A 14051-nucleotide genomic window follows, 5' to 3' on the forward strand; every position below is an offset into this window, starting at 1 on the left:
TGGTATTAGACCTGTCTGCCCTGGGAAAAAGATGCTCCCTGTCTACTCTCATAATCTCTCATAATCTTGTGAACCCCTATTAGATCTCCCCTCAGCCTTTGGCACTCCAGAGAATACAATCCTTTGAACAGTTCTAAATAGTTTAAAAATAGAAAATAAATCCACTTAAAATACTTTATTTACAATTAAAACATAAAATAAAATTCAAAGAAAATAAACAGACTTGTTGCTTTTAAACGCCAACAACAGGAATTCTGCAGGTGCTGGAAATTCAAGCAACATACATCAAAGTTGCTGGTGAATGCTACCCTGGCGAACGCTGTCCTGACGAAGGGTCTCGGCCTGAAACATCGACTGCATCTCTTCCTACAGATGCTGCTTGGCCTGCTGCGTTCGCCAGCAACTTTGATGTATGAGACTTGTTGCTTGCAGTTTTTTTTTAAATCAAGGCCTGCAGCTACATTCTAGTTTCTGTAGCTTAATAGTGCATGGAATTGAATACAATGCAAGGCTTAACTGGTATCACAGGCAAAAGCTTCCTGCAGCTTCTGCATCAGGTACTAAGCCCAGTACTTGAAAAGCACTTAAACTGGGGGCTGAGATTCTAACTGGGAAAGAAAGAGAAGCAGAAACAAACGTGGGATTTAATATTCAGACTAGGGAATTATCCCTAAAGTTCATTAACTATTAAGATTAACCGCTTACTTTAGTCATCTAAGATTATTTATGGATGTAAAGAGGAATATGTATGCAGGAGAAATAATAATGGCATCTTAATTGATCACAAACTCCTGATGAAAAAAAATACATCAATGTTCTCTTTCCTGATTGCCATCCTTTGTTCTTTTTGTGACCTTGAACTAAGAACAGAACAGACTTTGCTGTCCACTGTTAATTAGCCAATCTACACTTGCTATCCAACTTCAGAGAGAAGGATTATCCTCCAGGTGGTTGACTTGCCTATAGGCAACCATCATGCTCAAAGCCATGAGCTACATGATTGACTGTCTATAGGCCCAACAGAAAAGAATAAGAGAAGCAAAGTACACATAAGCATTTTGAATTTATGCTCCTCAAATACTCTGCACTGTGCCAAGAAAACCTTATGCTGATCAATAGCATGTTTTAACGAGCTTGAAAATTCTATAAGAATAGATATTCATAAGCAAAGGATATTTTAACAATGGCTTACGTTCTATATTTTTGCTATGTAAGCTGTAAATATGTAATCTATCTTTTCTAATTATACAACATTTTCATGATACTCTCTCAACAGTTTGTCTGTAACAATGATAAATGTATTCCATTCTGGTGGAAATGTGATACAGAAGATGACTGTGGAGATGGATCAGATGAGCCTGAAGATTGTCGTGAGTATTTTTTAATTATTTTGTTGACAATTTTCTTTCTTCCACTCTTAATCTTTTCCACTGTTCAAAGTATATCAAAAAGTATATTTGCTAAAAGAGCATTTGCCTGGAAATATACTGCATTTCATTGCTGCTTATATGCAATTATAACAAAATAATCAATACTTTGGCATGTTTATTAATAAAAATGACTGCAGCATTGAGAAACATAGTGTGCAGAACAGGCCTAGCTATTCTGCAATTATTGACCAACTATATATAACAATCATAGATTCCATTTTTTTATTCTCCCCATATCCTCATCAATTGCCTCAATTCTTTCAATATTCTCCCACCCAAATGAACAATTACAATGGCCAATTATCCTACCAATTATCCACGATTACAATGGCCAATTATCCTACCAACTCACATTCTTTGAGACATGGGAGGAAACTGAAACACCTGGAGGGAACCCATGCATTCACTGGGGGCACATACAAACTGTATGCAGATGTAAGGTCTGTAGTGAACCCAGGAAATGTGACGCAGCCACTCACCTGGCAATGCCACAAAATCGTCACCTTTATTATGTGTCATGTAATGATCATGTCAATGACCATGATTGTTCTGGGCAAACTTTTCTCCGGAACTGGTTTGTCATTGCCTTCTTCTGGCAGTGCCTTTGCAAGATGGGTGACCCCAACCATCATTAATACTCTCCAGATACCAACTGCCTGGCATTAGTGGTTACGTAACTAGGGTTTGTGATATGCACCAGCTTTTCATATGACCATCCACCACCTGTTCCCATGGCTTCATGTGAGCCTGATCTGGGGGGTGAAATTAAGTGGGTACTATACCTAGCTGAAAGGTGACCTACAGGCTAGCAGAAAGAAGGAGTGTCTTACACCTCCTTTGGTGGAGATACATCTCCATCACCACCCAAGTAAATAAATGACAACATAGTATTCCATTTATGAACCATCCGCAACACTAGTATTAATTAAGTGGATGAAATAAATTAGTTGCAACTCTTTTCTGCATATGCTGTGTTTTCAGAGTATTAATTCTGTATGTGTCTCTGTTTAACCATAAATCCTTCTTTCTGTAAGTTATACTCCTTTGAACTTCCCAGCTGAATTTAAATGCAGGCCAGGTCAATTTCAATGTGGTACTGGAATATGCACTAAACCTGCTTTCATCTGTGATGGCGAAAATGACTGTGGGGACAATTCGGATGAAGCAAACTGTGGTCAGTACTATACCTGAATTGTTTAAACTAAACATTCAAAATATTTGTATGTTCTTTGCATGAAATTGATTACAATTACCGAGTACATTAGATTTATTCTTAATTCTTTAGAGACACATGTTTGTCTTCCAAGCCAGTTTAAGTGCTCACAGAGGAAGCGATGCATTCCTGTCATCTTCAGATGCAATGGACAAGATAACTGTGGGGATGGAGAGGATGAAAGTGATTGCCGTAAGTTTTAAAATTAATGACTTGAGTATAAAGTATCTTCTATATAAAAAAATACTAGTGAAGGAACAAGCAATCTGCAGAAGCAACTCTGAGGGCTGAGGAGCATCTGTGTGGGGGGGTGGGGATAAGGAAATGTTGATGTTTTGAGGTGAAACTCTTATCAGGACTGAGAGTGAAGAGGGTAGGTAGCCGGGGTCTAAAGAGAAGAGGGACAGTGGTGAGACAGGAGCCAGATGTGATTGGAGAACTGAGGAGTGGATGAAGAACAATGGACAGGTCGAGCAAGGTAGAAGTGGGAGAATGCTGAAGGTTGGGAGACAGAAGTGGATGAATGATAGCTGAAAGCAGATAAAGACAAAGAGGCAGTTCTATCCTGGAGTGAGGAGAGAACTGCTGGGTGGTGATAAGCAGGAACATAAAGGCCTCCTGTGCTGTAATCTGATAAGGAAGGTGATAAATAAAAGGCCGGGAAGAGGTGAAAGGCAGATAGAATCAGGATGAGATAAGATATAGGGTGTACAGCACCATTTGCTGAAATGTGCGGGTAGCCATGAGGCAGAGGGGAGGACAATGGATGATGTGGCTTGAGGTATAGGAAAGGGGTTAAAAAAAAATGGGAGGACCAGAGGAAGATTGGAGCAAGACCAGGAGAAAGGGGAAGGGAAAATGAGGTGAGGGTGACCTGAAATTAGAAAATTCAATATTTACGCCGTTGGATTATTGGCTACCAACGCGGAATATAATGTATTTTTTCTCCACCTTGTGGAGAAGGCCGAGGATGGACAAATTTGTGTGAAAATGTGAAGTAGAATCGAAATGGCATGTAACTGGGAACTCCGAATGCCCATTGCATACAGAGTGCAATGAGTAATGGAACTAGTTAGAGAATGAGCGTATACACAGAAAAAAAAAGCCCAGAAAGGTATGTCGGAGTTGTGAAATGCAGAGCAGGGAGACGGCCACAGCAGGTCAAGCTGGATGTGTTCTCTTCTCTCAGAAGGAAAAAGAAACAGAGCTCTTATCACAGATTGATGACTGATACAGATTGAGAAATCAAGTTATCTGTTAGTTTTAGGAATCGATATTGAGTCCAGAAGTTTGCAATATGCCCAAATGGATGTTGAGCTGCTGAAACATGCACTGGGGTTCACTGTGACAGTACAGGAGGCTACCAATTAATGGGTCAGATTGGGAGTGGGATGAGGAATTACAATGCAGGTATCAGGAGCCTCAGGCTTAACCTGTGGTCTGAACACAGGCGATATGGAAAGCGATCACCCAATTTGTGTTCAGCTGCTCCCATCTAAAAGAGGCCACATTGTTGAACACCAAATGCAGTAGACTGGAAGAAGTTCAAGTAAGTTACTGTTTCACCAGAACACTCTGCTTGGGACTGGAGATGGTGGGAAGGGAAAAGGTAAAAAGAACAGAGTCTCTCAAATGGAATGATCCTTGTAAAATGCTGAAAGCGAGGGAGAGGGAAGGCACATCTGGTGATGGAATCTCTTTAAAGGCAGCAGATGTTGCAGAGAATGACATGTTGAATATTGGAATGAGAGGTGAGAACCAGAGGAATTCTATCCTTGTTCTGTTGTGGAAACCATAGAAAGGGTACAAAGGAGATTTACAAAGATTTTGCCTGGATTGGGGAGCATGCCTTATGAGAATAGGTTGAGTGAACTCGGCCTTTTCTCCTTGGAGTGACGGAGGATGAGAGGTGACTTGATAGATGTGTACAAGATAATGAGAGGCATTGATTGTGTGGATAGTCAGAGGCTTTTCCCCAGAGCTGAAATGGCTAGCATGAGGGTTCATAGTTTTAAGGTGCTTGGAAGTAGGTACAGAGGAAATATCAGGGGTAAGTTTTTTACGCAGAAAGTGGTGAGTGCGTAGAATGGGCTGCCGGCGGCGGTGGTGGAGGCGGAAACGGTAGGGTCTTTTAAGAGACTCTTGGATGGCTACATGAGGCTTAGAAAAATAGAGGGCTATGGGTAAAGCCTAGGTAATTCTAAGGTAGGGACATGTTTGGCACAGCTTTGTGGGCCGAAGGGCATGTATTGTGCTGTACATTTTCTATGTTTCCATGAAGGAGAGAGTGTGAGAGTAGAGGGAGAGGAAGTGGATAAGACAGACAAGCTGCCATGTATATCCTCATACACTGCAATTCACATCTTCTGTATCTTTCTATGTTCTTTAGTTTATGTTCTCGTATTATAACTGCTCCCATTCACTCACGGACCAGATAACTTTGTTTAAAACTTAACCCCATGGTCAACAATGTTTCACGTTATCTGAGACATTCCCCTTCCCCACTTTCCCTTCTGCTTTATCAGTTTCTTTTGTCTCCCTTTCACTTCTGACAAAGGGTCTCCGGCATGATATTCTTCCCATTGCTGTGGCCTGCTGCTGAACTTTTCCAGCAATTTTAGTTACGATTCCAATGGTCCCTGCAATAAATTTTAATGATTCCCAGTGCTCTTCTCTAACTGCAGCTGCAGAATATCTCAGAGTTTACTTATTCAGTATTGATCTTTCTTTGAAGGTGTGTCTAATGATTGAAAGGATATCATTTTGTTCAGCTACTGTATACTATCTACCTATAATGTAATTAACAATGAGTATCTAAATCAGCCATGATGGAATGACGGAGCATACTCGACAGGCTGAACTGCCTAATTCTGCTCCTATCTCTTATGGTCCTATGGAAAAGAGAACTAGCTGAATGAATGTTTAACCAAAGGACAGCAATGAAAGTCCCTCTTCCATGGCTCTTGACCATAGAAGGGAAGGGAATTCCTTTATATGAATCTGACAAACTTCTGGAAAATTAAATTGTATGAAAAGCACAGTGCTATCCCCTTACATTTTCATCAGTGACAGAGGTGAATACTTTTTACATTATCTGTCAATGATTTGAATTGAATTGAATTGACTTTATTTCTTACATCCTTCACATACATGAGGAGTAAAAATCTTTACATTACGTCTCCATCTAACTATGCAATGTTCAATCATAGTTATTTATAATAATTTATAATAAATAGAACAGTCAGTGTAATTTAGAGTACACTCAAATCAGTGCGAGCTCATCAGTCTGATGGCCTGGTGGAAGAAGCTGTCCTGGACCCTGTTGGTCCTGGCTTTTATGCTGCGGTATCGCTTCCCGGATGGTAGCAGCTGGAATAGATTGTGGTTGGGGTGACTTGGGCCCCAATGATCCTACAGGCCCTTTTTACACACCTGTCCTTGTAAATATCCTGAATCATGGGAAGTTCACAACTACAGATGCGCTGGGCTATCCGCACCACTCTCTACAGAGTCCGGCAATTGAGAGAGGTACAGTTCCCATACCAGGCAGTAATGTAGCCAGTCAGAATGCTCTCAATTGTGCCCCTGTAGAAAGTTCTTAGGATTTTGGGGCCCATACCAAACTTCATCAACCGTCTGAGGTGAAAGTGGCACTGTTGTGCATTTTTCACCACGCAGCTGGTGTGTACAGATCACGTGCGGTCCTTGGTGATGTGGATGCCAAGGAACTTAAAGCTGTTCACCCTCTCAACCCCAGATCCATTGATGTCAATAAGGGTTAGCCTGTCTCCATTCCTCCTGTAGTCCACAACCAGCTACTTTGTTTTTGCGACATTTGGATGACAGATTTGATGGCTTTGTGGCCAAGTTTGTGGACAATATGAATATAGGTGGAGGGGCAGGTTCTTTTGAGGAAGTAAAGAGGCTCAGATGGAATTTAGGAGAATAGGCAAAGAAGTGGCAGATGGAAAGCAGCGTCAGGTAGAATTTTTAGAATGAGGAGGATTTTTTTTAGCCAGAAAGTGGTGAATCTATGGCATTTGTTGCCACAGACAGCTGTGGAGGCAAAGTCATTTGGTATATTTAATGCAGAGATTGGTAGATTATTGATTAGTCACAGTATGAAAGGATACAGGAAGAAGGCAAGAGATTGGGGTTGAGAGGGAAAATGGATCAACCATGATGAAATAGTGGAGCAGGCTCGCTGGGCCAAATGGCCTAATTCTGCTCCTATAACTTATAGTCTTATGGTCTAGATTTTAATCAGTCCTATTATGTTGGGGTTTAATTGACTTTTATATAATAGTTGATAAATTTTACAGTTTTTCTAAGTTCTAAGGTTGGGGATTGATGGATAATACAATTGTAACTGCATAGTAGAAATTAATATACTGTAAAATATTTGCTGATATAAAATGCAGAATTATTTTCATTTGAATGTATTCACTGTTTTTCAATGAGTAATAATTTTTAATATTTGAATTCAGGACGTTTATTTGTGTTGCAAAACACTAAGCAATGCCTGTTTTGGTAAATCTGAAGAATAAGGTTTCTCAGTTTAGTAAATGAATTATTATGATCCATGTCAATCCTTTAAAGCTCTCTATTCAAGTCTTATGCCAGCATTTTAACCCTCTTTTCTAAATATTCTTCACACTTAGCAACTTCAAAGTAAATTTATTTTCAAAGTACGTATCTGTCACTATATACTGTCCTGAGATTCCATTTTCTTGTGAGCATTCACAGCAGAATAAAGGCATAGAATAGAATCAATGAAAAACTGCACACAAAGACCGACAAACTACAAACAGCCAATTTTTCAGTTATGAGCATAACATGGAAAGTGCTGAAGAAATTGTTTATATTTGAAGTTGATTAAGAATTGTTTCATAATGCATGATCCAAAGAAGGCTATTGACCTGTATATTACTTATCATTGAGCTCACTCTGAACTAGTTATTCAGAATTGCAAGTTGACCACCGACCTTGGACTATTCATAAATTTTCTAAATGGTGGATTGTTTTATTTCAAATTTAATATTTTTTCAACCAGAATGAGGACTTTAATAAATCTAGATATGTCCAGAATAGTGTTCGAGTTTGAATATCTGTGTTCGGGATGAAATCCAACAGATTTATTTTATTTTTTTCATAATGTTTTGACAAAAGGTTTCTAACTTTTCCCCTAGCTGAAGTTACATGTTCTCCAAATCAATACCAGTGTGCTGTTACCAAGAGATGCATTCCTGAAGAATGGGTCTGTGACAAGGATCATGACTGTGCAGATGGCTCTGATGAATCCAATTGCAGTAAGCTATTTATGAATTCATTCAAATAAATGCAAATGAAAAACTTCAGTATATTTTCTGACGAAGGTGATATTGCTGAATTTTTGTTTGATAATGAGTGAGAACCCCAGTTAATTTGTAATAGATTGGAAGATAATGTAAATACAGAGAATTATATTTATAACAGAAAGAACATCTTCTACAAATGTTATTTTGAAACTGCAATGAAGAAAGATAGACTTTTGTTGTAAAACTTGTAGGAAATTAGGTTCCATAAAACAATTGAATTCCCTTAAAAGTTATGAGTAGTGGAAATTACAGTATTTCAGCCTTAGTTATTGACATTTTTTTCATAATTATGGGGAGTACAGATAGAATGAATGCTTGTAGGTTTCTTCCCCAAAAGTTGGGTGAGACCAGAAATAAAGATCATAGGTTTAAGTTGAAAGGTAAAATTTTTAAGAGGGGTCTTCACTCAAAGGATAGTAGAAGTGTAGATTGAGCTGCCAGTGGAATTGGTAGATGCAAGTTCAATTGTTAAATTTGAGAGAAGTTTCAATACGTATAGCATTGCTTCATCATTTCCTGTCAGAGGCACCTTATGTACAGATATTCCTGTACGTAGAGTCACTTTATGTATGTACATAAAATCAGTCTGTGCATATAGCTAATCTTACTTATTTATATTCATTGTGTTCTTTACGTTTGTTGTATTTTTTGTGCTGCATTAGGCCTGGAGTAACAAACATTTGTTCTCCTTTACACTTGTGTACTGACAAATGAGTATAAGCAATCTTGAATAGATGTGAGGCATCTGAAAGGAGATAGTCTGGTGTAGGTATAATCATTTCCTGAGAGTAGTTTGGAAGTGAGCAATTAGATAATTTGAAGCTGGTTGAAGGTGAACTTAACAGTATTAACACTCGTGAGGCAGATATACAGCAACAACAACATTAAAAATTTACCCAATGCTTTTAGAGGGTGGTGCCTGGACTTGTCTTTTCTTTTACTGGACAAATGTACTATGTTTTCAGTCAAGTCCCTGGATCATTATGTAAAATGACTAAGGCTATTTATCTCTTCCCTAAGATGTACAACATTTTGTCCTTTGTATTGCTGCCCTCTCCCTGAACTGAGCAGTAAAATGCCTTTTGCAATCATTCTGCTCTCAGATGGAAAATGGGACGTGATCATTTGCCCAACACACCCTCGCAGGGAGGGGAGCATAGGACTGGTGAAACAGAGTAGATAACACCATCCACAAATGAAAAGTTTAAAGATATAACCGGTGTCAATGCAGGTTCTTTCGCAATTTTGAATACACACTAAAAATAATCCTCTGCAATATTTTTTCTTGTACAATTGTCATTAATCTTTAGTAAAAGGCTTCTATAGTTTCTGGTCATAACAATTTTAGTATTTTTTATTGCTGTAAATATAGTAAAATGATAAAGCAAATACTGCTGCAGTTATTGTGTTAGTTATTGAGAAATATGTGCTATGTATTTTATATCTGCATTTATAAACCTAATGGCTGTCTACTGCTATGGAAGCTTTGAAAGTACTTTTGCTCAATAGTTTAACCACTATAAATGTCTGTTTCAGATTGTACACATATTTTCAAATACAGTATGATGAGGCCAGGCAAAGTGTGTATTTTTCAGAGGTTTCTTCACAGAAAACTTTATTAGGACTTTCTACAACATATTGATGCAGTTACAGGATACCTTTCTTAAATAACTGACAGCTTTCATAGAGCACCTATTGTTTCATAATCAAAATACAAAGCTACATAATAAAAGTGATTGTACCATTGATACGTTATTGATTCTGATAATTTAGAAACAGCTTCTTCTCCTTTCCCGTCAAATTTCTGAATTGTCCACAAACCCAAGAACGCAATTTGGTTATTCCCTTTTTTTTTGGTACTATTTATTTATTTTTGTCTTTGCACTCTGCTGTTGTTGCAAAACAACACATTTCACGGCATATTTCAGTGACGATAAACCTGATTCTTATTCTGATATGATCAGTTTAGTGATGCAAAGTTTTTTTGACAATCAGGCATTTCACAGACACAGCTAGTGCAAGGGTAGACAGAGAATCCTGTTTTAATAAAAGAGAACATGTTGAAGTACTCAAAAGATCAGATAGCATCTGTGGAGAGTGAAAGAAATAACATTTCAGTCAATTGATCTTCAGGAGATTCGACTGTCAGAAACAGCTTTCCTGCAAGTATGGGTAACAAAATTTTAATGCTCCAATCTAACTAAAGGAAAAGGAAAAAGTATCAAACTGCTTGAGGAATTCACTGGGTTGAGCAGCCTCTGTGAGAAGGGGTGGGAAGGGAGTGTGGAGGGAGACCAGAAACAGCTCGGATTAATGAATGGAAATATGATTAATCTGCTGTAGTTCCTTGAGGATGTGACTAGCAGAATAGATACTGGGTGGGCTAAATGTAGATTTCCAGAGACTTTTTTTCGTCCCACTCGAGTTGGGCAACAAAAGGAAAGCTTATTGAATTAAGGGTAATATACTGGGATGGGTTGAAATTTGTGCAGAAACAAATTATTCGAAATAAGCAATTTTTTCCCAGCTATTAGCCTGCAACTAACGAGGTACTGCAGAAACTAATTTTTGGGCCCTGCAGTTTAGAAGAACGATGATTGAACGATGATCTCATTGAAACTTACACTTTGAACAGATTGAAGTCCAATTTTCACTCAGCTCGTGATTTTCAGCAGTGCTCAATTATTGCCTCAGTGTGCATTCATTGGTAGATCCCATTAATTAGAAAGTTCTGTGTTCCTCAGCTTTCTAGAATGACCATCAACAAAGACCATAAGACACAGAAGCAGAATTTGGCCATTTGGCCCACTGAATCTGCTCCACTGTTCAATCATGGCTGATTTCTTTTCCTTCTCAACCTCATTCTTCGGCCTTCTCTTGTAAACTTTAATACCCTTACCAGTCAGCTTGCTAATTGACAAAGATCACCGCAGCTCTTGTATTATACAAAAATTCAGTCATGCGACAAGATCAGTTAGACAGAATTCCAAAGTTATTTAATACCTTGGTCCTTAGCATAGATATAAACCATGCTGATAGGAATAATCCTAGGAACTGTGAGATGCCATCTGCATACACACGCAGCAATTCTCATAGCAGAATCCTAAGGCTGATAACACCTTTATTCTTATCTAATGTGACAGAATACAAAGACCAAATGGATACCATTATATTGGCAATAAGAAAATTTTGCTCCAGTAATGATAAGCCTTTGTGAGTTGAGGACAATAACAAAAGCTGCTTTTGATTGACTTCAGCTCAGATTGCATGTGGCACAGAAGATTTTCACTGTAAAGGCACAAGCAGATGTGTTCCTGCACGATGGAAATGTGACGGAGAAGATGATTGTGGAGATGGATCTGATGAGCCAAGAGAAGAATGTGGTAGGTTTTGTTTCTGGAATATAAAGTTAAGAGGGGAAAAAATGATCAATATGAATTCTTTGTAATCCAGTGATTTTAAAATATGCTTTTATGAGTGGGTTTTTAAAGCTGAAAATTGGGATGAATTTTGCCATTATAGTTTTGAATATTTTCACTTCCTGTCTGTCTTCCTGTCACCAGTGTTCTGAATGAACACTCATTGGGGCTTCAGAAAATACTGACAGAAAAGAGGGTGTTGTCCACAGTCTAGCCAAAAATGCTTTTTTATACCCATATCCTTGAATTCGTCTCTTAAAGGGAATACATCACTTGAAGAACAGAAATTTGTAATGACTCTAAGATGCCATTTACGTTATGTATGTGAGACTGGAATTGGAAATGCATGTTGTTTGGGTGGCTTAGAAACCATTCAGGAATGAAAACAGCATCCAGTATATTCAATCACTTCTATCATGAACCACATGGGATACAATTTGGTGAGTGGATTAGCCTTTCTGCTGTTAATATCAGTCAGAGGTATGCAAACGAGGAAAGTGACGGCATCACAGTACCTCAGTGCCAGCACTGCACTTTGGAGCTCAACATTCCAACTAATAGCTCCTTCTAGATTTGCTGTGTGTCATCAACAACTGTTCATTGATTCCCTAGCACCCTCCCATCCACACACTCATATGAATGCTGTTAAATGGATCATGAAATACTTCTAAGGACGTTGGTGTTGATATGCATGTATAAGTGATTATTCTTTTTCAAAGTGGACATGCTGTCTGAATTACAATTAACAGATGTGGATTATTTTTGCATCACCGTTCTGATCTGTTTCTCAGGGGCTGTAACCTCACAAATAAGTTTAACATTGGGAGAAATCATGCTAACCTATCTTGTGCTTTGCATTCCTCTCCGCATACTCCTATGCCTGCATTCAATTTTTGTGACTCTCCAGCTCAAATTAAACTTGAGGCCTCACTTCTATGGTCATTCATCAAAGCAGAGCAGACTGTGAACGGTGGCCATATTTGAAGAGGGGCACCTGAAGCCAAACTTCAAGCAATCTGTTCTGACAAAGGGGTAATCATTCATCATAGTAGGTTTCTTTGCATTAACAAAGGAGGCCATTCAACTCTTTTCTTTTAGTTTTTTTTCTAAATATTTCTGGTAAACATATAAAATCCATTCAAAATCAAAGCGATAATAGTAAAATTAAAAATACTGCATTGACTATCAAAATGATTTAGTTTTTCTGTATGAGTATATACAAATTCCTCTATTCATCACTTTGTTATTGCATTTACTAGTTTCTCACTATTTAAAAATATATTCTGTTTTAAATATTTTCTAAGACCAGAGGACACAACTTCAATAGAAGGATGTCCCTTTAGAACAGAGATGAGGAGAAATTTCTTCAGCTAGAGGGTGGTGAATCTGTGGAATTCATTGCTACAGATAGATGTGGAGGCCAAGTCATTGGATATATTTAACGTGGAAGTTGATGGGTTCTTAATTAGAAAGGATGTCAAAGGATGGTGATTTCCCAGGACAGAGAGCATGTGGTCCAATAGCTCCGGAGGCCTAGCATCACCGAGACTATTTAAGGAGAGCAACTGTTTGGCACGCTCAGACTCCAATAGTCCAAAAGTCAGTAAAAGGTGAGTTTGCAGCAATTGATATTTATCATGTTTAGGTGGGTGTTCGAGCAGACTCACCACACTCGCAGCTGTGGAATTGTTATGCGACGCTACCATGTAATAGAATTTGGTGTTGCCAGCAGTGATTTCTCACAGAGCGAACTATGTCTCAGTTTGTACAAACCAAGTGACGGCATTTTGCTCCAGATCTCCGGCAGTTTTAAAGTGACTGTATTGGCCAACATGTTCAATAACTCTGGAAATATCCTAGAGCATCAGGGTCACCAATATAGTTTTCACAAATAAAGCAAGGTGAGAATTTTTATGTTTTAATGAAACCCATGACACATTTTATTGAACTCCAGAACGTAAACACAAAAATGCATTAAAGTATTTACATACTAATGTCATCACTTCAGACTAGCCTCATAAAGTGAAACCTCAATTCAATGTTGGTGGTTGTAAATTATGTACATTTTTCCCAATTACATTATCCTGCGGGACTTCGGTAGGAACGACCAGGATAAGTCTTACACAGTGAATGGTAGAGCACTAAGGAGTGCGGTAGAACAAAGGAAACTGGGATCACATCTACAGGAAAGATGTAATTAACGTGAAAAGAGTATAGAGAAATTTTACAAGGTTTTTGCCAGGCCTGGAGAACTTGAGTTCTAAGGAAAGATTGAATAGATTAGGACTATATTCCTTGTGATGTAGAATATTGAGGGGAAAATTGATAGAGGTATACAAAATTATGAGGGATATCTACAGGGTAAATTCCAGCAGGCTTTTTCTACTGAGTTGAGTGGGACTACAACCAGATGTCATGGGTTAAGGGTGAAAGATGATAAGTTTAAGGGAAACATGAGAGGGGAACTTCTTCACACAGAGGGTGGTGAGAGTGTGGAGTCGGGTGCCAGTGCAAGTGGTGCATGTGAGCTTGATTTTAATGTTTAAGAGAAGCTTGGATAAATAGGTAGATGATAGGAGTATTGATGGCTGTGGTCTGAAATGGAGGACTTAAATCGTTCGGCATGGACTGG

The 14051-nt window shown here is 38.5% G+C and overlaps 1 protein-coding gene across 3 annotated transcripts in view; it reads left to right on the top strand.

Moving 5' to 3' along the window:
* The window catches only part of LOC134346855 (low-density lipoprotein receptor-related protein 1-like), a 2119020-nt gene that overhangs the window by 1917995 nt on the left and 186974 nt on the right, over positions 1 to 14051 (top strand). For all 3 annotated transcript variants that reach the window (XM_063048628.1, XM_063048629.1, XM_063048630.1), the window contains 5 exons: positions 1277 to 1370; positions 2488 to 2604; positions 2716 to 2835; positions 7833 to 7952; positions 11258 to 11383. In XM_063048628.1, the coding sequence (XP_062904698.1) occupies positions 1277 to 1370; positions 2488 to 2604; positions 2716 to 2835; positions 7833 to 7952; positions 11258 to 11383 (577 nt within the window). The remainder of the gene's footprint in view (positions 1 to 1276; positions 1371 to 2487; positions 2605 to 2715; positions 2836 to 7832; positions 7953 to 11257; positions 11384 to 14051) is intronic.

Source organism: Mobula hypostoma, chromosome 5 (genome assembly GCF_963921235.1).
Source record: "Mobula hypostoma chromosome 5, sMobHyp1.1, whole genome shotgun sequence".
In the NCBI taxonomy this organism is placed as follows: Eukaryota; Metazoa; Chordata; class Chondrichthyes; order Myliobatiformes; family Myliobatidae; genus Mobula; species Mobula hypostoma.